Raw genomic sequence first — 23,476 nt, 5'->3', positions numbered from 1 at the left:
AAGGTTCCTCAGGAACACAGAGGGCAAAACAAATGCATTGCGCGGCGGGGCCGCTGTGCGGACACACGAAGGGTACGGACACAAGCAGGGTGCGGACGCACGAAGGGCAGCCCTGGCGCGGCAGGCAGGGCGCTCAGCCAGAGCCGCCCCCCCTCCGCGGCCTCTCCCGGGCGTCCCCGGCCGCGCTCCCGCCCATTGGCAGCGCGGGCCGCGGGGGGGTCACACAGGAGCCGGAGCGCTGCTCCCAGCCAGGCAGGCATGACCCATAACTGCTGAGTCATTATAGCTCCCGCTTGAAAACCGGCGGGCAGCCGGGTTCTGCGCTTAACTCGTGCTCACACCGGCGTCCCTCCCCTCCCTCGGGAACGGCCCGGCCTCCTCCGGCCCGGCCCGGACGCGGAGCTGAGGCTCGGGAGCGCGCCGAGCCCGCCCGGCCGCCGCCGCCGCCGCCCGGCCCTGCGGCCCCCCTGCCCCGCGCTGCCGCCGCAGCCGCCGCCGCACCGCGCGGGCCCTGCGCTCCGCCCCGGCCGGGGCCGCGGGGGCGCTCGGAGTCCCGCCCGCACGGCGCGCACACACACCCAGGGATACACACACACACACCGGGACACACGGACACTCACACGCGGGGCACTGGGACACAGACACAGGCACACGGAGGCGCACCCCGCGCCGCAAACATGGCGCTGGTGCCGTGCCAGGTGCTGCACGCCGCCATCCTCCTGTCCTATTGCTCCATCCTGTGCAATTACAAGGCCATTGACATGCCCGCGCATCAGACCTATGGAGGCAGCTGGAAATTTCTGACCTTCATAGACCTGGTAAGTGCCCCCGGCGGCGGCCGTGGCCCTGCCCCCTCCCTCGGGCTGCCCGTGGAGCGGCCGCGGCCCGGGTGCATCGCGGCCCCGGCGCTCGACGGCTTCGCCATGCGGTGACCTTAAAGCGGGGCGGCGACATGTTGGGGCTGCTGGGCCGGCCGTGAGAGGGGCCAGCCGGACTCCGCGGAGCCGGGTGGTTTGAACGGAGACGGGCACGGACAAAGCCGAGCGGCTGCTGCCTGTAAGCGGCCGCGGGGAAGGTGCGCCTGACGGCCTGCCACCCGAACCAGTGCTGCTGATGTGTTTCGCCTTTTCTAATGGCCGAGAGTGAACACTAGAACCTGCTGGCCCAGCATCTGGCTCCCGTGTGCTGTCAAAATAAAATATGTGTCTTGCTCCTTTTGGCCCTTCTGAGGAATCCATCCGTGACAGGTGCAAGTGTGTCAGTGATGCAAAAAGAGCCAGGCAACTCCAACTTGCTAGATATGAAATAAAAGACATGTCATTTCATCATATGTCTTCATAAGGGTCCAGATCTGCTGGAGTCACCAGCATGCTGGCCTGCAGGAGAACACCAGGTGCTAGTCAGGGTATTTTTAATCTGAGCTTCCTAGGCGTGCCGCCCCCATAGCAAGTGTTCCCTTAGTGCAGGTGGGAGGAGAGGGGGCGGGAGGAAGAGAGGAGATGGGAGGAGAAACTTCATTTCTGGTTCAGAAATATGATAGCCAACTTACACCTAGTACCTAGATCAAAATACTTCTTTTTCTTTGTATCCACGGTGTAACTAGGTGAGAAATTTTGCGGTTCCAACTCACTGAAAAGTACCAAAATGCAAGTATTTCAGTGCCTCCCAGTGATAACACCTCTCTCAGAACTTCATTGTACATTCACAAGTACTGCTGCTATTGCCTACACACATGTTACTGACTCTATAGGTTGAATTTGTGGGCTTGGAGACCAAAGACTCAAACACTCATGGCCAAGCAGGTCAAGCAGGCAAATTTCTGTATCAGGATTAGGTTAAAGTTCACTGAGGTCCGTATTTTATTTGCAGAGAAGAAGAATCCACTATATTTTTCATTTAGGATAATTTTTTTTTGCAGGTGCAAAAATTTGCTGGAGCTCTGAGGTTCCACAGCAGTAACTCTAAATTACTGTCTTAAGGCTTGATGTTTATCTGGAGGACAAACTAGAATCTATGTTTTTTTACCTTTTGCGTTGCTGAACAGTACTGTCTGTAATATTTTTAATAGAAGTTAAAATAAAATCCCAGTAAGTTAGGGGGGTAGCTGTTGACTTCAGTGACAGTTGAACTGGAAGTGAATGAGCCAAAGCTAAAAGCTGATAATCTCTTTGAGTCTCCTTCACCTTTTTCTCTTTTCTCCTAGCCCTGACAGTTGCTTGAGGACTAAGTCAACTGGGGCTGTCATACAGTGAAAATTTAACTGTAAATGATAGTCATCATTTCCCAAAAATTTTATAGCCTTGTCAATGGCAAGTTCACATGGGCTTTTCCATCAAAGTATATACATGGTCCAGTCTACTTCTGTCAGGGCTCAAAAGGTCATGGTAAATATGTAGTGCTTTCTAAAATAGCTAGAATAGTTATCAACTGCAGCTAGTTATTTCTGTCCTTTAGCTAATAGTTGTCATGTGTTTCCCATAGTCAAGCCCAGTAGTTGAGGAAAGATTTAGCTATTTCTTACAGTGTTCTGTCCTTCAAAATAACACACAATTCAGTGACTTGAATGCCTTTCTCAGGGACTAGCCAGCATGCAGAGCTCTCCATTTGCCAATGATATGTCTTTATGTCCAAATAGCCCTGCCAGTATCTTACTGTTCCCTGTGACAGCTAGGAGATTTGACAAAACAAAACCAGTTAGATTCCTGAGGAGGGTACCAGGAGGCATGGTTAGAGGATGTTAGGCATATTTCCAAAATCCTGTATCTTGACTAAGTCTTGAAAAGCTCTTCCATAAGTTTCAGTTTGCTCAGCCATGTGCACTGTTCCTGTGTCAGTCACATTCAAAGGCTGTCTAGACAAAATATCATCAATGCCAGAGTCTTGGCAGACGTGTGTTCTTGCTACAGATTGTACCTCCACAAACAGAGATTTCATCTTTGACATCACAGAAGCACGTAGAAGTTCTCTCTGCTTCCAAAAACTGCTACCAGTTTTTGAGAAAAGTCAGTTTATTACTTTAATCTGTAAAGTAATTTGGAATTTTTTCCATCTGTCCATTTGCAAAGGGATGTTCGTTCCAGTTTCAGCATCCATAAATCTCTTGAAGTCTTAAGTAGCCAGTTTTGTAGAGGGGCTGTGATAAATTATTTACAGTTATCAGCAGGTATTATGCTTTTGAACTGAATTATGATAATCTAGTAGTTTGGACTCTAAAACGTGGGGCAGTAAAACATTGTAAGTGTATGCAATGGTTTGAACAGCAGACTTTGAACCCTTACACTGTTCACAGAAGTTGAGCATTAAGAGGAAGTTTTTAAATACAAATGTAATGTCCATGTCGATCCAAAGTATTTTGGATGTTCATGTCTAAGTAGTGTTTAGTGTTTTGGATACCAGTGTTCATCCCTAATCTCTTCTGTCTTTAAATTAGGAAAGAAAATAAGTGCAACCAATGAATTTTAACTGCTGTCATTCTTATGACTTAATATTTTTTTTGCAATTGCAAATCTGGTGGCAGCATTCCCTAAAACACCAGTGACAGTGGAGTATTTTTCTGGTTTATGAAGCAAGGCACAGGCAATATGTTTTGACATTACATTCAAGATGCTCCCGACTGCTGCTACTAACAGTAATATCTCCACTTCAGCCTTTCTTCTCTGTATATAGAGGTGGTAGATATTTACCCTACTTTTTGTAAAGGTGGTAAAGATACTTGCCTAGTACCTGTGTATTCCAAAGCCCACCCAGAAAAGACAGCAGTGTCTTCTTTGTCATGTATAGAGTGCAAAACCAAGGTGTGAAGAGGTAAAGTTGCTGCCAAAATCAGTTGGTGGACCCAGCAAATGGAATTATGAAACTGAATATTCAGGCTAGTTCAAAACTACGTGTTGCTTTCATTTAAACTCAAAACACAAACAAAGCCCTGAGGTTACTTCCTGTGAAAATAGCAAATTCAGATGGGATATTTAAAGAAATGGGCCTAAAATTTCTTTTATAGCTGCCTTTGTTTAACTCAGATTCACGATTTTGTCCTTTAATAGCAGAATGCTGCAGGACAGCACTGTCCTGTGCTGCACCCCATAAACACATTGTTGAGCCTCATAGCTGAAATTTAAGTTAGGCAGGAAATGATGCCAGGAAATATGATTCTTTGCAACAAGTTTGTCATCTTATATAAATCCCTCAGAAATTCTCCTTGTGCACTTCTGCAGGTACTTGAAGTACCTGGATTAAAGATAATAGTGCTTGGTCATCCTGCATACACTGCAATCACATACTTGCCTTTATAAATACACATTTGTTGAGGAATCCATTGCACCCACTTGTTTAAAAGTTGCTATTGCATTTTATTCTTCAATTTCTCTTGGATCTCTTACTTTTGTTGGGAGAGGAGGCAAAATTAAATAGAATTTGCCTTCTGGAATAAAGTGGAGAGCCTGTGGGTGCCAAAAGAAGACCAAATCTACTTTATGTGTTTGAGTGTGTGTAATAATTAGTAGAAAAGTAACTTAGAGTTGTAAGTATGTACCTCCTTAGTAAGGGATGTGCTGGTCTAAATAGCTTCTAGTTTTCATTGTGCAGTTTTTCTGAAAACCTTATTCCTCAAAGAAAGTAGAGTAAACCAAGACACAAGTGCACATATATTAATAAATTTATGGTTTTTTGGTTTTGCATTTTATAATCTTAAGGTCTCCCTGATAGGCAGCACAGGGTAGTTAAAGAGACAGAAAGCAAGGCCAGATTTTTGGAAGCAGTCTCAAGTGTTATGTTTTATGATTAACATAATAAAATTAATAGTCCCATTTTGAATATCAGAATGTTAACCTGAGTATTCCTATGACTTGATTCAGCGCAGCCAAAGCTAGAGAGGAACAGATTTTGCTCATATATAAATCTGCCTGAGTTATACATTTATTATTCTCTTGAAAGAAATAGCAGGATGTCTGTGTGAACTTTTTATAGGTTGCCTGGCAGATTGAGTTCTACAAAAAATAGGTATGTGCTCTGTTCCCAGCACACATTTTTTTGCCAGTAAATGCTGAAGGTTTTTTTCCGAAAACACCTTTAGATTTAGTTTGATTAAGTTCAAATAAGTGGTCAGAACTTATATCCTTGTCTCTGAAAACTTTCAGAGGACCTTGTTATCAACAGGACTAGAAATTCGAGTTATTAGACTTATAATTTATTTAATTAGTGTATTAGTTATTAAGCTGCATGTGATACAGTTATTGGACAACAAAAAAGATATCAGTTTAGCAAAATGCAGCTAAAAACTTTGGTGATTTGTGCCCAATTTGGATTTAGTGGAGCTGGTAGGAAATAAAAGGACCAGAAAATACTAGAGGCCAATAGTTTCAGAATGAAGGAATAATAAACAGTACCATTGGTGTATTATTTGAAATTGAGTGAGTTTCATTGTTAACTGTATGGGTTACAGTTGCCACAAGCAGAGGACAAAAGTGAAAACACATTCCACACTCTGTGGAATATAACTATGACTCTTTTACAGGATTTCCCTTAGTAAAATAAATTTCACCTTATGGTTTCCTTTTTCATCATCTGTAAAGTTAGCCTGATTTGCAAGTGTTTTATGGCTTTTGAGTGAAAAGATTCCAGAAGTGTAAAATATTACTATGCATTATTCCCAGTAGTAATTAACTATCATATCTAAATACCTCTGTGGTGTTACAGATAATACAGTCAATGGAAAATGTATCAGTTTACATAAAAAAGGACAGTTTTTTAAGGAATAACAAGATGATTCTTAATAATAGTTAAGGTATTTCAGAGAAAAGGTAACAATATATGTAGAAGAGCTTTTTAAGTATTTCAGAGCTATTTTTTTCACTCTTGGGCTGTAAACATGTCTGGGGAAGAGTAATGTATAGTGCTGTTGATGCAGTAATAAAAATGTAATAGTGTCACCCTTCTTTATTCATAGATCCGTATTTTCCATTTGCTGTTGGAAGCGCTATTACAAATTGAGTGGAATTTGAGCACTACATTGAAGTGTTCTGTTTTCACATTGCATTAGTCTGCCCTTTATTTTACAGTTGTAGTTAAGTATGATGTACATTTAATTTGAGAATTCTCAGGGAAGTTATGGCTATCTTGACTATTTGTGTTGGCAGTAGGATTGGCAGCATAAAGCAGGTGAATGGAAGAGAGGAAAAATTGGGATGATAGATTTAACTAATGTCAGTAATTTTATTTTAGAACTTGGAGTAGGTAAGTGATATGCAGCTGTGTTTTACACCAGTGTACTGTCTGTAGTACACGACTGTAGAGTTTTGCCAGAAGAGTTTCAAATGATGACAACTTCTTTAAAATTTTATTACAGTGATAAGGATAATTCAGATAATCTTACATGCCTTCATATGGAAAAATTGTTTTAAACAATTAGCTTAAACAAGGACAACATGTCTAGTATTCTATGTTTGTGTGCTTTGCTGAAGTCATTTGGGTTCTGAGCTGTCCTAATCCATTGTGAATATAAGTATTTAAAAATTATTTGATCAATGTATTTTTGGCGTTGTTATGTTAATGCAGCCATGTAAGTTCATACAAGAAATGGATTCTGGAAGATTGACCTTCTTAAGCTGTAGTAAAGATTTATATAACCTATCAAATAATATTCTTAACTAATATAGAAAATTGCAAACTTAGTGTTCTAATTTAAATATATTTGTAATAATAATAAAATAACACTTGATTCTTTGCAGTTACATGAACCTGAGGATGTACAAGGATTTGTAGGGTAGATTGCCTTAGGCTTCCAGTCCTTAGGCTGGAAAAGAATATGGTAATATTCCACTGTACAACAAATCTGAAGTTGACCTATAAGTAAAGAAAAAGCCTTTATGAAATTAAAAAACCTTCACATTCCACAGATATAAGTTTGAAGATTTGAATAAAGTAAAACGATAGAACATAATAAAGAAAAAATATGCAATTCTGCAGTCTGTTGAGCACAATATATGAGATTCATTATGAAGGATTATGCTGAGTGTGTTTTTACCTGAACAAACCAATAAAAAAAAATCTTAGATTCCTTCTATTAGATGAAGATTTTCTAAGTTGCAACCTTCCATATGTAATAATAGGTTCTGTGAGGGCCTGCATATCCTAATGCAATATGTAGAAAACATTTTTCCAATTGTGCTACTTTAATATAGTCTCTGCTGTTGGGAGAAGCTCATTATGAGTGGAGAATTTCTTGTCATTTGGAGTTCTAATTGCTAATGCAATTCCAGACAGTAGATGTAAAAATGATCACCACCAGTGTCAGGTTAGTATGAATTCTGTAGAATTCAAGAGTGAAATAAATATTGTTGTATAAGAAAGTTCACATTGGATATTTCTGTATTTGAAATTAAAGTGATGTTATTGCTTGCAAAACATTCATGCAAAATATCAGACTCCTTTCAGTGTAGGTTTTTGGAATTTTAAAGTAATTGAATATGAGGCCTAGTCTTGTCATCTTGGTGTTCCTCTGTATGTATGTATATATGGGTAAATATGGCATATAAGGTAGAAACAAAATTGACAGCTGAATTATTTTGTAGACCAACTCTTTGAATGAGTGAATATGAAAAGCTTTCATCCTTCCAATGAAAGCTTTTTCAAATTTTGCCTTATTTGCCAGCATTTTTTTGTATAATTACATTTTCCCTGTACTGTATTTTCCAAGGCTCTGAATTTATTATTAGTCTTCAAAGCATTGCAGGCTTTGTTCCATTACTCTTACTATGTATAATGCAAGATTTTTTCAACTCAGCAAAGTTAAATATGCTACCACTGAAAAAGCTGTGTTTAACTTCAGTGGATGGAAAAGTTAACCCAACTCTGAAGAAAAAAAAAATCTGTTGGAAGTAAAACTTCCAGACTTTTCGGACAGGAAGAAACTCTAAGTTAAAATTTATAAGTATGTGTTGGTAAGACTTAAAAACAAGCCCCTCTCCCAATTAGAACTGTGATTAAGTTTTGGGGTTTTTTTTTAAATACTGCACAATTGCTTTTATGCTGCAAGTTTTAGGGATTCTGTTGGTTGAAAACAGGCTAAGCTTATGTGAAATGCTAGGGGAAAATAAGAACCTGATTTTCATTTGTATGAAAGCTTCTTCTGGCAATGTAGCTAAATCCCATTTTTCCCTTGAGAGTTTCAAAGTACCATTTGAATGCCTCTAGTTGTATTCCATGAACATCCTGTCTTGCCACTGCCCATACAAGCATCCAGTTTACAGTAGGTTTTCCAAACAAATATGCCAGAAGATGAAGTTGTATAATAATTTCCACTTTAATCTGTTTGTAGCTGACATGGTTCAGGTATTTTTGCTGCAGTTGTCTGTCAAGTTAGTTGTTTTAAAGTGCATGAGGGCTCTGCAGTGTAGCTTAAAACAAAACTAGTGCTGCTGCATTTTTCCTAGCTGAATATTTGGTGTCCTGGTAAAGTAGAATAGAATGTGCAGGAGAGCAGGATGTAAAATCCCTCACTAATTTCTTCCTTACATGTAAAGCAATGCACAAGGGGTAGTGGGTTTTTGCAATTAATTGGTCCAACTGAAACAATTTAAGAGGCTGAATCTTAACTCTACAAATGCTGCTAGACTCTTCAGACTGCTTGTGCAGGGAGAGACCTAGCTGAGAAATAAAATTTAAATCTGTTATGGATTGATTGGCTCATTTTTGGTTTCAGGCCGTGCTGTCTGTATTTGTATATTTTTTTAAACCTAAGGGGTTTCTGTACCTGAGGGTAAATTTACTTTTTTCTTCCCTATATTTGTGTATATTTTATAATGTGTCTTGAAGCCTTCTGGTCCTGACAGCACATAAGTAATAAATCGTTATTTATTATTATTGCTAATATTATTAGAATTCAGCACGAGTGGGAGTTCCACATGCAAAGTACAGGTGGCATATGTTCCTAAATGTACTTGATCAGATGCAAAAGGAAGAAAAAGAAACTGCTGACTTGAACTGTTGCTATATGAATTGGTGAAATGCAAGAATACAGAAGGGATGTTTTCCCTGCGAGGCGCTTAACAAGCGCATGCCCGTGAAAGGGGTGGAAGCATTTCAGACAGCTGATGTTGGGGCAAGTGGCTGATCCTGAGGCACGGCAGTGGGGCCCTTGCCCATAGGGAGGACACAAGTTGTTTATGGCCAGGGCTTGTGCAGGCTCAGCTGTGTAAGGAAAGGAAGTAGGGAAGTGAGGGAGAAAAGGAATCAGACATGACAGCACTTTGTACCTGGGGCACGTAGGTGACAGAGTGCACTGTGCCGACCAGTTCTGTGTTGTGACAAACTGGTATTTAGGTATTTGACTGCCAGCTATGAGGACAAAGTGAGGGAAAGCAAAGGGTGGAGATGCAGGGTGGCTGGTATTTCTTGACTAAACCAGCATGTGTTAGCTCCCTCAGACTTCCCTTCTTTCCTTTTCCTCACTGTCATTTCTTCCTCCCGCACGCCCACGCAGTCTCCCCACACAGCCCCCCTGGCTGGGGGCACTGGTGCCACAGCACCACTTCTCTGCGCATCGTGTCTGGCTTAGCAAGCTGTGCTCAGCGCAGGGGGCTTGCAAAGCTCGTCCCCAGCTAGAAGCCATATGCGCTGACAGATGCAGAGGTCCCCATTGCTGTTCACTTAGGCTTACAAACAAATGGAGACTCCATGCTGTGAAAACTTTCTTAACCTGGGTTTTCTTGTTCTGTGTTCCAAGGACTGTGCAGTAGACACAATTGTCTGCATTCCAGTAGGTCCCAGGAAGTGAGTCCCAAGAATGTGTGAGTCACAGTGGAAACCTCTGCTGTGTGGAACTGCATGGCACTGTACTTTTAAAGTGGCCATTCAGGAGGCTGGAAGGGATTTGGTGTGTTCAGGTGTGGATACACATCTTCGTATACATTTGATATAATAGTTATTTACCTATGCTGCGCATAATTTGAAAATATCAAACTGTCATAAAAGCTGCTCTGTTCCATAGCCTCTCCATATGCTGTGCACATCTCAGGGTAAATAGGTCCTACTACTACTGAAGTCAGTCTAGGTGACCAATTAATGAACAATGGGTCAGAGATTACAGTGGTTCAAGATGCTGTTCGAGTTTTTCAGTGTCAACTGTAGAGGACAGGAGAGAGCAGACAGCTTTTGGGTTAGCTGTCTCCTGACCTACCGTGGCTAGAAAGGGATATTCCTGCGTTTATTAAGGAGCTAATGATCTTTCTAATTCTAATATATTATTATAGAAGATTAGCATTCAAATCTCCTTGACTCATTGCCAGTATAATTCAGAAGCTAGACACCTCTGGTTTTTCATAGATTGTATTCTCTGCTTTTAAGTTATGTATAATTTCAGGCTAAGTTTTATTTTCTTTTTGTCATGGTTTAAGGCAGAAGCTACTTAAAATTATTACCAAATATTACCAAAATACTTCAAAGCTGTTTTGCTCCCTATTAATTACAAGGCTGAGTTCAAATGATGAGATGTATTTTATGACAATGCATTTTAGAAAAGCTTGGAGGGACCTCTTGTTACTTTGAGGATTTGGACCAGTGGGATCTGAACTTCTTGATTTTAAAATTCAACCTGCAACATAAAAGCAAAATATGAATGTTCTTGAAGGTGTGCAAGGGATGATTCTTTTCATCCCCTGCTGGCTTTGTCAGTGAAAGTACTGTCTCTTTGCCCTGATCCATTTGTGCCCCTTATCACCCTGTCACACTCCTCAGTTACAAGTTGCTGTCAGCTATCAGTATATTTTGTGCCTCTTTTTTTCTTACAGGAATCCCCCTATCCGATTTCTCTTCCCTGGTTCTAGTATCTTCTAACCCAGCAATCTCCTTGGTCTTTCAGCTCTGCATTGCAGTTCTAATTACACTCCCAGTGCTCTTCCAGAAGCCTGTGTTTTCCTGTCAAGTGCTGCTTTTCTTACCCCACGTACTCCTTACACTCCTTCTGCACCATTCACACATACTGTCTTTCCTCCTAGTGCATTCATTCTCATGTATTCTGTGTTCTCACCCTGTCCTTCCCAAATACCAGACCTATTCAGTGTCATTCATTCTCTCGTGTTTTTAAAGCACCTTGTATAGACCCAAACCAATAGAAAATAAGCCATCTTCCATTAGAAAAACTTGATCTTGCTGTGGCGTGGCCTTAAATAAACCAGTTTGGAAATTATGCTGTTACATAAGACTCTTAGCTTTGCTTTCTGTTTTTGAACAAGTTTTTGAGCATCCTGGTTACAGGAAAAAAAAGCCTGTAAGTGTTAAGCATAACGGATCATGATCCTAATGTTTGTTATGGTGTTAAAATCTTGTCATTTCTTGGTAGTCTGCCATTCAATTTTTTTATGATAAAATTTCCAATTCAGAAGAAGGTCCTTGATAAAAACTCACATTTAACATGAAAAATCAAAATTATGTACAGAATCGGCAATCGATATTTATTCCAACATTTTCCATCTTTGTTTTTTGTAATGTACTTGTTTTAAAAGAGATGCCAAAATTATTTAAATTGTATTTTATATTTCCTAATAAGAAAACTTGTCTTTTAACAATCATCATGAGGTTTGAAATCTGCTACTTTCAGTGAAATGAACAAAAATGTTTTTGAACATTGCTTAGATGCTTAGCTTTTCAGCTGTTAATAGAAACAGCTTCTTTCTCTTTTTTTCATGTGAACATATACAAGTACTTGTACCTTGTTTGTAGGTGCGAATTTTGGCTGTATGCAGACACACCTGGTGCAATTTAGGAGTAAGGAAAGAGAGAAATACACACTTCACAGTGATAACTTTCTCCTCAAACACATGAAAACATACTCATTTTTGTCAGGGGTTACCAGGTAGAGATAAGCCTGCCATGGCTCCACTCCCCCATTTCCAACCATAAGCAAGGCTGAACACGTGCCCAGTGGACACATACAGAGACAGATGTATAAAATCAGTTTGCCTGTAATCCAGGTCAATACAAATAAACTTCTGCTTGAACTAGGTGGCTTAGAGTCAATATCTTTTAAGATATGTCAGCCAGGATGTCAAGTGATGTTTGGAACAAGGAATGCTCAACATATGACCCCCTAGAATCTGTATCCTGCCTGCTTCCTGTGCTGAACGCAGGGCTGGGCTGCAGTTCTGGTGGTATTAATTGAAAATGTGTTAAATTTCCCTCTAGCAAGGGACAGATCGATGTCACAAGAGGACTATAACACTGAAAGTTGTGACTTAATCATAAATATTACCTTATTTCATAGAAATTGTACCTGTGCTGTGTGGAATAGTCAATGCAAGCTTAAATTTGAAAGTGAGAGTCAGAAGAGTGTGATAAATCCAAGCCCAGAAAATAACAACTGCTTAACCTTTTTCTTTTTTCTTTTTATTTTTTATTTATTATTTTTTAACTATGTACAGCCTGATAACAAGAATTAGTAAGTATTTTGAAGGCAAAACCAAAAAATAACAATATGGGTACAAGTTCTCTTCTGGCCAGTCTTGCCCTTGCAGACCTTGTATTTTGCCTGTCTTGTTTTATGTGTTAAGTGAATGTGACCAAACAGTCTTTGCCAGACAAAGAACTGTAGTGATGGAGGTAAACATGTTTTATGAGATACTTATTTGCATGGTGTGCCTGTATCTCAGTGGTGTATTTTCAGACGAGGTCTCTTTGGCTAGGCTGTGCTATAGACAGCCTTGAGCCTCATTCTGAATCACTCCAGTGTCTTCATGCTGGTCTCGAGTGTATATATCTTGTGTGAGAGGAGACGTATCCTTGATACTCAGAATTCCATAGAGTAAACTGACCTTTTTAAAGAACTCTTTCTAAGCCAGGTAGATGGAGGTTCAGCATTCTGAATCAGACCTGGAACAGACCCATCTTTTATTAATATAATGTCTTCTGATTTACTGCAGGAAGACACTGAAATGATTAAGTGTACCAGCAGTCTGCATAAAATGCCTGGGTGACCTCCGAAGCACTATGATAAATATCAAAGAAAAAATTTTAAACCTGTATGATCAGCTTAAGGAAAATTAAGGCCATATCTCAGTTTGTTGGAAATACTGGTAAAGTAGGAAGACAGGTAGTGCCTGCAGAGTGGCAGAAGATCTAGGTCACATCTTTTTCCATATGGCCTAAAATGAATGAGTATGCTGGGTTGAAAGTATCTTTCCACTGGAGTTTGCTTTGCAGTTTTTCTCCTTGGTGGTCTTCCCAAAAGAAAGCCCAGGTAAACAGTATAAACAGCTAATTGACCATTCTAAATGGCATCACCTCCAGTCTGCCCTGTCTCACCTGGTGACTCTCTGCTGCTGCTATTCACTAAGATATGGGAAATGTGTGGACACAGCCATTGGGTGTGAATAAACCCCGGTGCTTCCCCCTTGGTGGATCAGGAGCAACCCAACTCCACCTTGGCCCCGCCTTCTTCTGCTGTCCAAGATAAGAACCACAGCCTGGGGTAGCTTTGGTAGCTTTTCTTGGTGTTGCAAGAGGCACTGTCTTCAGCCTATGCCTACCCAGGCACTGCAGAGCAAGAGACAGGAGAGGCAGGGTGCATGTTTACATGCTGGATGGTACAGGAAGGGTGATCTGAGTACAGGCTGCTGATGGGGGAGGACGGAAGAGACACAGCTATTTAAATGGTAGAACGTAGGCTGCTGCTGTGGGTGCAGAGTGGGTGATTGCTGCAGCAGCACTTCAAGAGGCATAGCTCCAGCAGGGCAAGTTGACCTTAAGAGAAAAAAGATGACGGCTGTAGACTGAAGATTTGCCTGTGTGCATGCTGCGTTCAGGACATCTTCAGTCTGCAACAGCTGTTGGAATCATGGACATATTTCTGGACAGAAGGAGGTGTACCTGCACTGTGCACCATATGTGGCATAAATGAAGAATCTCTGGGAAATGTTTAACCTGCTGGGTGTATACTGTGAAGTTAATCCCTGTGTGAACAGTAGGTGTTTATGCAGAAGAACCAGGCATTCAGCAGCCTGGACAAGTACCATGAGTCCTCACATGCTGCCTGAAGACAATTTCTAGCTGGAAAAAGGGAAAAATGAATGTAGGGTAGCTCAGCTCTAACCTACACAGCGAACATGTAGGTTAGCATGGAGGCTTCCACCCACATGACCTACTTGTGGAACAGCTTCTTTTTTGAAATAAACAGCACAGTATCATCCATGCCGATTTGAGTAGGACGTGTATTTCTGTTGGCTGGAAGAAAGGAAGGTACAGTTGTCAAGCCCAGATGGAGGCTTTGAAATATGCATGATAGTGGCAGCTGTGTGTGGGAAGAATGAGTTGAAGTGTGTTGAGGAGGAGGAGGCTTGTTTACTGTGCTACTGTCTTCTTGTAGCTGTGGAGTTGAATGAGGAGAGAAATGCGGAATGTGTTTCATGTCTGTGGATTATTGCTTCACTGTGCTGGACAATTTTTCTCTCCCGATATTCATTACTTGTTAGAAAATTCATAAAGGATCAGTGATTTGCAGTGAAAGAGATTGCAAAGACATATCATCTATATTTCCTGGATCCCCATGGATCAATCCCTGATTTCAGGCCCTTCTCCTGAAGGATGCATCTTCAAATGGATCTGGGCTGAGGCAGCTGTGTGCATGCTTTGGGGAGGAATGCATTGCCCTGTCAGCCTTTCTGATCTTGAATTTTGCGTGTGCCCTTATTTATTAGTGTATTTCGTAGTCCGTGGTTATGTAAATGGTTAAGCCTCTGTATGGCTGGCATTTGGGTGTCAGGGCTGTGTTTTGTTGCTGCTGCAGTCGCTGGTTGGCAGTAATGCTCAGGGGTGGCTGCAGGTGAGACCTGGCTGAAGGCAGTGGTGTGCAGCTTACCCTCTTCCTCATGGGGAAGTGGGGGCAGCTGGGGACAGATTGCTGAGGCCTTCCAGCCAAGCCTTGCCTACAGGTGGCCTGCTGCTTGTTCCTGGGTGCCCGCCCTTCTCTCCCTGCTTGGAAAGGCAACCTGTGGTGCTGAGCTGGGGCAGCCTGGGAGGAGATTCAGCTTTCATGGCTGTGGAGTGCACCCCCTCTTTTCAGGACAAAAGGCAATGCCAACCCTAGCCAAAAGGTTTAGTGATTCATGAGAGAGACTATATGTACTTAGGATTATAAAAGAGAGGAGGTTGTGCCATACACAGCAAAAAGCATTGCATTTATGTAGTGAAGTGGATAGGGTCAAGTTAATTCACAACCTCCTTTGGGTTTTATGTTTACTTTAGATTTTTGTTTACAGCTTTCAGTTATCTCATTAATTAACACTTTTCTGTGGGGAGAATAAGGGTTCATGGTTTTTTCTTTTTCTCACAAGAATATTTTCTAAGCATGTTTTATTATGTATACGTTTTTTGCGTTCCCATCCCAGAGCTTGAAATCAGTATTCTCTGAATAATTCCCGAGTATCTCTTTGAGCTTTGTGGCCCAAAAAGCTCTTTGACTTAAAGCAAATGATCTAAAAAGAAAGTCTGAAGATCTAGAGTTTTCTGTTAAAAGCATATCAAGAAGGCATGACTCCTAATTACTTCTAGAATCAGAGTCAGTTTTAGTGTCAGGTGTTTTACTTTGTGCTAGTGCTTGGTTTGTCCTGTGCTGTCCTAAGAGCCTTTGCTCTTATACTCAGATAAGGGGTATCTACCTCTGCAGAATGCCAGTTAATGTAGTGAATGGTTTCCAGATACACCTGATCTTGAGAGTGGCGGCCATTTTAATCTGTAATCATATGACAGTGACTTCCAAATTTTTATCAGTTGAAAGTCTACATCCCAAGTCATTAATCTGGTTTGAGCTTTAAGCTTACAGCTGTCAGACTTCTATTATAAACATCCTTCCTTCCCTCTTCATTTTCTTGTTGGTCTTTGAATAAACTCTGCTTCAGACCTTTGCCATTCAAGAGGTATGTCCAAGTATTTTATAAAGAACCATAGCCACAAAAGGAAGCAGCTTTGCTATTTATCCTTGCTGTGACTTTTCCACAGCTTTAGTTTTCCCACCTCATCTGTGACATGGACAACCATGTAAAGAGCCCAAGTTAGAGGTCATCAAATGTTTCATATGGCCAGTTCTCGGGAAAGAAGTCTCAAAAATCCAATTTTCTTGAAGTCATGAAAGACACTGAATTGATCAAAGTTAGAACCATCAAAAAGTGAAATTTACAAGTGTTTGTGTTGGACAAACACACGTCTTCACAACACTTCAAACAGAAGATGCTGCTGCAAATGGAGTGTGAAAAAATTATCTGCTTAATTAGTGGTAAACAACCATGGCAGCAAAAGGATTTTAGGTGTTTATATTCTCTTAATCATAGTCCAGATCTGCTTCTAACAATTTTACTTTGAAAATTAGGCTTGTTTTATTTTTCTGCTCTTTTCCAAATGAGGATGTAACTTTTTTACTGCTAGAAGTTCTTTGCATTCTTCATCCAGTTTTAAGGCCTCTAGTTTGCACCTTGTGTTGCCATGTACACCTTGGCAATACAAGTACACATCGTTATCGTCTGGTAGTGCTTGCATCTTGTCTTCACTTTGTACGTAGACATAGAGGAAATGGAAAGTTCAAGACATGGCCTTTAGCCAGAGTCAGTCTAATTTTCTTTCTTCCATGAAGCAGATACCATTTAGAAATACCTGTTTAATCTGGTAAGCAGGCAAACTAAAGCACTCATTTAAATTTTTGAGCTCCTTGTCAAGGTCTGTAACTGAAAATATTTTTTTTCCATGATAGAATTATCATCTGTGCATTGCTTTATCAGCAAGAGACAGATGTAAGTGGTGTTTATTTAGAAGTGTGTATGTCTATATTTAAATATGAGTATTCAAAAGATGTCTGTAGGAGAGGGAGATAATCAAATCATGAAGAATTTCTGCCAACTGACTTCTATCAAGGTCAAAAGGATTATTTAATGAGTCTTGGTCAATCAAGAGTTTTGACTGTCTTCTTCCAGAATGTCCTGAGCTATAAGATGTCATCACAGGGAGTAAATTCTCTGGGCTTCACTTAATCTAGAAAATTGATGATAAAAGTAGCTATTGTTACTTCCCTGGATGATGTGTTCAGGTAAAATATTATTTTCCACTGCTTTATACCTTGGGCTGTGAATTCTAGTAGGTTTCTTTATCAGTTTAAAGTCCTACCTGTAAATGTTAAATGTTAAATTTCTTATAAATACTAGCTGTAATTCTTCTTCACAGTTTCTTCAGACAAATCAACATTGCGCATCTTGGTTAAAAGCTGAATTGGTGTTAGTTTGCTGCTGACACCAGCAAGGTGGATCCAGGATCTATAATGAAGACCTCACCAATGAATGGATAGCATCCCTTTAATGTAAACCAGAAATTTGACATGGTATGAGTAAGAATTCTTTGTAGGATTGAAAAACAGTGGACTGTAAAATCACATAGAAAAGACTAAGCTATTTGTTTCAATGTCTTTCGGTTTCATGGAGATAGAAACAGATTTTGAACAGTCACTATAGACTTAAAAGGCAGTTCTGGTATGTGTGTGTGTAAAAACTTCCTGACCTGTTTAGACAGAAAATAGCAGTGAAAGAATCAGTAAGGTACATGCCTAAACATGCACAGATAACTCTTCTTTATTCTAATGGATGAGTTGAACGTGTCAAGTGCAGATGTTGCAAATTGCAGAATGATTTCCAGATTTACATGGGTGACAACTTGGATAGGGTTTGAATTTTTTTGATTCAAAAAAATTTCTATATAAGCATATAAAATCACAACCAGGTGCTACTGAATACCTCTTAGTTAATGATAGTCTAGTATACAACTTTACACTCAAATCTTTAGTTGGTCTGTGTCCCCTGACTCTTTTTTTTGCCCTCTGAGTAACATGTTTGAAGTCTTACCAGTGTCAGTTCATCAGAATCCTCATGTGAAGCTTAAACCTGTAATGACCATAGGAAAATTCCTTCAGTAGATTGTGAGAATAGTTCAGAAGTGTTTAAAATGTTGTGATCAGCTGGAGTCATTCAAGAGATATGAGAATTTCACAAACAATGAAGAGATTTCACAGTCCTTGGTGCAGCTAAACACTTTCCTTACATGAAGCCCCAGACATAATGTAATCATAGGATCACTCAGGTTGGAAGGGAAGCTATGAGGTCATCAAGTCCAATCCCTTAGATTATGTTCAACACTGTGCCGAGGTTGCCTAGGACTTCATCCACCTCAGTTCTGACTTGTAAGTTGGAAACCTACACTCTTCTACAGTTACACATCCATCTCTTTCTGTTGTGTTGTACAGAACTGCTCGATCCCATTGTCTGCTAAGGATCTCAGTGGTGATGATCCTGTTTGCTGCGTGTATGATAGTGTAACATGCTCATAATCCATCATGTATCCTAGTACAGCATATTTTCAGGTACTTTTATAAGCATGTACTACACATGCAGATTTTTCAGTAGTTCCTGTTAAATCTAGGTGGAGACTGTGCTATTGAAGTTTTTAACAGGAACCACACCACAGAACTATTTAAAGGTAGTGGTTAAGGACCAAAGTTAGTGTTTCCTTCAGTATTAATTGCTTTTTTGACAACACTGCTCTCCTCTGCAGATACAGAGAAAGTATTTCTTGTTATTCATTAGGTTAGTTCAGTAACTATTTCATTCACACAGAATGAAGAAAAATCAATTCAGTGAGAAACCAGCTGGGAGTTAGAAAGTAGGAAAACTGGTTTTCCTCCTACTCACCTGCGAATAACAATGAGGTGTGGGAGGATAATATCTACTACCTCTAAAATCTTGTAGAGCATTGTGAAAAGAAATACTAAATCTGTTTTTACTTACTACAGAAAACATACAGTTTTTTAGTATGTCATTTAAATACATGATGTGTTATTTTACGTTTTTCTTTGCATTTGCAAGACATCTGAAGTTAAGATCATTTATTTAGTTCAGAACTGTCCAGAATTCTGCTTGGAGATATTTGACATATTCCAGCCTATCACCTGGATACTTATCTAACAGAAATAAAATAAATGCACCATTTTAGTCATGGTTTTCTAGTACAAGAAAATATAAGCAGTATAGCAAAAACCAAGATTTCATTTTTAGGGGAAGTGATTGCCATTGTGTTACTTGGTTTTGGCCCTTACAAGTCTGGTTACCTTCCTGAGCTCTGGAGTCCTTTTTTCTGCCTGGGGTTGACTAGGTGGTTGTGTTCAGTGTCACATTTTTGTAATGCTCACATGGCATCAATGCCTTAGGCCTTATTTCTCTGCAGTTTCCTTCATCAGAAGCTTTATCCAAAAATGGCAAGTAGTGCAAAATGTAGCAGTCTGCTTACTAAGTATATCTTACCACAAGGAAATTGCTTTTTTTTTTCTGTTGGTTTGTCCAGCTACAGTAGTGTTTCCTGTATTTTTTTCAAGCTGAATTTAAAGTGCTGGTTTGGGTTACAAAACAGCAAATTGCTGTGGATTTGTCTGCTTTGCTCTTGGTTGCTCTTCCTGTGCTATTATGCAACAGTGCAATTAACAGATGTACTATTTTGCCTTCTTATGAAATAGCCACTGATAGGGAACATCTCTCTTGTAAATATTACTCCTCTTTTTGATCTAAATAAATATCATGGCCTATAAAAAAATTATGTATGAAAAATCTCTTTTATTAGTTCTTTAACACGATTACCATTAATAAGAGTAAAGAAATTAAAATTAGGGAAGCAGACCTAATTGTTTTTGAGGTTTTATTAAATATAGTTAGCAATTTATTGGTCTCTGCTTCATGATTTTCTGTTGGTTTTAAAAAATCATAGCTGGAGAGAAATATTACAATATATTGATGTTTACACTCAGTTTACACTGCTGAGTAATGTGCTTTGATATAGTTTAGGCTCGTTTATGACAGTTCCATGTAAAGCATTCTTTCCATATGACATTTAGAATAATTTAAATGAGAGCTGCATAAGAAATAAACAGATAATCTCTTTGATTAGTTTCAAGTTTCTTCAAAAGATGATAACGGTCTGATAACACCAAAGACAAACTCTTATCTGAAGCTGGCTCTCTCTGTATTTAGCACCAAAATAATTTCTAATTTACTGAGGGCTATTAAGGGAAAGCAAACCTAGAACTGAAGTACATGAGATCCTTTCACGTTCCTTCTCTACTTTCTTGAGTTTTTTAGAGAGGTAAGAGCCCCTCTAATACTTTCTCCATCTTCAGTCTGAAAACCTGGGAAGTGGTAATGACAAAAACCAAAATAAGGGTAGGAAAATTTCTGGAGAGAAGCAATCATAATACCATAGTAATACTGTGATATGCAGATTGATTAACTTTTTTTTCAGCTAAATACATTTAAAATATGGACATCATGATATGATAGTTATCCTTTTACCATACAAGGTCAATAAACACTTGTATAAAATATGGCCATTTTTACTGTAGATATTTTGTGCTTATTTTTCAAATTGACTATGGATTAACGTGCTGACCTTGGCATTAATATAGGCGTATTATAGACAGGAAATTCCTGAAGTAGTAGTTTTATATTAATTATAATACTACTTTATTTTAATACTATATAATGTTTTGCTTTTAGATGAAGTACATGTTTTGACTATGTTCATAGCTGGACAAACCCTGCTTCTTGAGAAGAAAGCCCTTTTCAGGGAAGCACAGTGTGCTTTTACTCCACTGCATGTATGCAAGTTTGATGATTGAATGTCAAGCATTTTATAAATCAAACCAGTATTTAAATTGTATTTTCCTCTGAAAGATAATACAATTTCATGTAAAGGCAAGTTCTGGTATTCTGACATGGAATCCATGTGCATTTTCTGGGTTATTGTTTTGTTTCAGTGTTTTCCACTCAAAAGAAGATGTTTGCCTACCTGTATTCAATTTGCCATACTTGTAGGTGCTATTTTTTTAGTTATTTATTTTGCATATTTTGGAAGCAGATACAAGCAATGCCTGCAGTGAGTCAAACAAAATTTCATGGTTCTCAAAAGAGCTGTCACTGTGTTGTAACTGCTGCTACACCAAGGACTCGGTTCCTTGAAATGTAATACTAATTTTGATCGCACTGTGGCTGCACATGTTCCCTAAACACGTAAGGAAAACAATTTATCAGAGCACTAATTCCAGCAGAGTAAGTGAACACACATCTGTGTGGATACTGTGGGAGATTACTGCTGAGTGGTATCTCGTACTGAAGGTCATCAGTTAGATTTTCTGGTAAAGTATTACTCTTCCTGAGTTGGCATCAGAACCTAGTAGTTAATAATTGCAGGTAACCAACAGAAGGAGTTGGTTAAAAAAAATGTATGATCCATATAGTCGTTTCACAGTTGTCTGCTTTTAAAAACCTTTTTGAAGTAGATAGAAGACTCTGCTGGAGCTGTAATGGAGTGGACTTTTGCAGTCAATAGGCTAGGCACCCAGCCAGTTTGTAATGCAGTGAGACACAGTACATTATCTGTTTTGACAGTCTTCATGGCTAAATAGTCTGGCTCTTTTAATACCTAACTGTGTTTATAAATAGAAATAAAGAAGTAAAATGGCTGATCTTGACAGCAAACTTCAGGTATGGCCAGCGTTCACACTTGCTTCTTCCCTTCAGTGGAGTAGGAAGAACAAAGTAAACTGATTGCGTTAAGTCAAGAACTTGAAAAACATCTTCAGCATGTGTTTTCCTTGATGTTTCAGTAATCCATGAAGAAATGTGATATTCATGATCTCTGCAGTGAGACTTCTAGAATATATTGGTTTTCGCCCCAAGAAAACAATTATTTTAGTGGCAAGATGGTGGACAGCATTCACAAAGAGCTGTACTTAGAGTAGTGGCTGTCCAGTTTGCATGTTGTGTGGGGAAGGATGGGACAGGAGGAAGTAGTTCTTGTTTCTGATTCCTATTTCTTGCTCCAGATAAAGTGTTTTAGTAGATAGTTTTTATAGTGAAATATAGGCACAGGGCTGGAACCTCAGTATAAGTTCCAAAGGTATCTGTGGGCTCTCTCCTAAACTAGCACAATTTATCAGGATAGGTGGGCGTAATACTCTTTGACATTGTCAGTAATATGTATCTTCTTGAAGACAGGAATTACTCTTTAAGCTCAGTTTGGGTTGAAATGGATGTAGAAGGTGCATCTGTTAGCAAGTAATATACTCTGATACTGCATAAAAGTTGATACGAAGAATTTGTCTTTTCTTTCCACTGTATGTTACAGCAAGTAGTCCCAAAAGTTAAAAGCTGGACTGGTAAAGCCCTTCTTGGTTGTCAAGCTGTGAGTGCTCATCTCACACAAGAAATTGACTGAGGTCACTTAAATTCTGCAGGTATGTGCCTTGCAGGAGAGGTTGGGATTCCAGACATACTTCTTTACCTTACTATATCCAGTTCATTGTTGCTTTATTTTCATCTCACTTTATGGTCTGCTCCTTGGAAATTAGTTTTGTGTGAGAGCTGTGCTTTCCACTTTAGCCAGGTATCTAAAAACACTGTGCAGTGTTGCACCTGAACCTCTGGTGGGTACAGGCATAATCCAAACCTAGCTTTGCTGAGTGTAAACAGAACAGCCCCTTATGGTGCTCAAAGTCCAGGTGGATACAGCTCAACTCTGCATTGAGTAGTTGGCCTTGAGTTCATGACGTGGAAGGAAGGATCCAATGCCCTGGTCAGGCTGTTTCATATAAAATTTGTAACACATCTCTGAGCCAGGATTCCTGGCTGATTCACAGCTAGAGGTTGAATGTGACCCAGTCTCGCTGTTAGTCAGAAATGAATGTCTCAAGATGGGCATGCTGATAGGGGCTGCTCAGCAGCTCTGCTCCGGGACTCCGGTGGGAAGTTCCTTGTTGAGTGGTTACAGGTGGCCTGGACTGCAGAGGTTCTTGTTCTATTGCAGGCGTGTCTGGGCCTGGTGCTGCAATGGGCTACTGCCAGATTATCAACAATTGGGCGTGGCCTAAAAGCCTCCAACGTTTATAAACATTATCTGGGTAACCAGCTGGTTTTTTGTATTGTGAAGAACTGGGCAGAATACTGTAAAGTATTTATTTACAAAGTGTTTTGGGAAAGAGTATGTATTCTGCAAGTTGGAATTAGAGGTACCTTACATAAAATCAGACAGTAACACCAGGTGCATTTACTTGGACTAATGTTCTTGTACTCTAAGATAAAGTTTTAAATCTGTGTGGCATTTCACTGTGGCCAGTTTATGTGGTGGTAGACTCATTTTCTTAAGAAACTGGTCTGATTCATGTTATACTCACATTGGTTTACATGTTAGCTAACAATGCTGTGTTGCTGTTGTCACTGTTGTGACAGTAAGGCCAGTTTCTCACCAGGTGATGATAGGAGACTCCATCACAAGTATCCTCGTGGCAGCATTTTCAGCTCATTTGGATGAGAATGAAACCCTGGTTTGCTTCAGCTGGCGCGTGCAGCCCCTTGTCAACACTGCAGTGTATACATGATGAGTTTCTAGTTAAAATCATCTCATCTGTGTGCAAAAA

At 40.0% G+C, this 23,476-nt stretch overlaps 1 protein-coding gene across 1 annotated transcript in view; it reads left to right on the top strand.

Moving 5' to 3' along the window:
* The first annotated feature begins 473 nt into the window (after positions 1 to 473).
* AIG1 (androgen induced 1) overlaps positions 474 to 23,476 on the top strand; it is a 120,043-nt gene continuing 97,040 nt past the window's right edge. The window contains exon 1 of the mRNA XM_064708276.1: positions 474 to 818. Within this exon, the coding sequence (XP_064564346.1) occupies positions 678 to 818 (141 nt within the window). The 5' untranslated portion in view covers positions 474 to 677. The remainder of the gene's footprint in view (positions 819 to 23,476) is intronic.

The sequence above is a fragment of the Zonotrichia leucophrys genome, chromosome 3, assembly GCF_028769735.1.
Source record: "Zonotrichia leucophrys gambelii isolate GWCS_2022_RI chromosome 3, RI_Zleu_2.0, whole genome shotgun sequence".
NCBI lineage: Eukaryota > Metazoa > Chordata > Aves > Passeriformes > Passerellidae > Zonotrichia > Zonotrichia leucophrys.
This window is presented reverse-complemented; position numbering and strand designations above follow the sequence as displayed.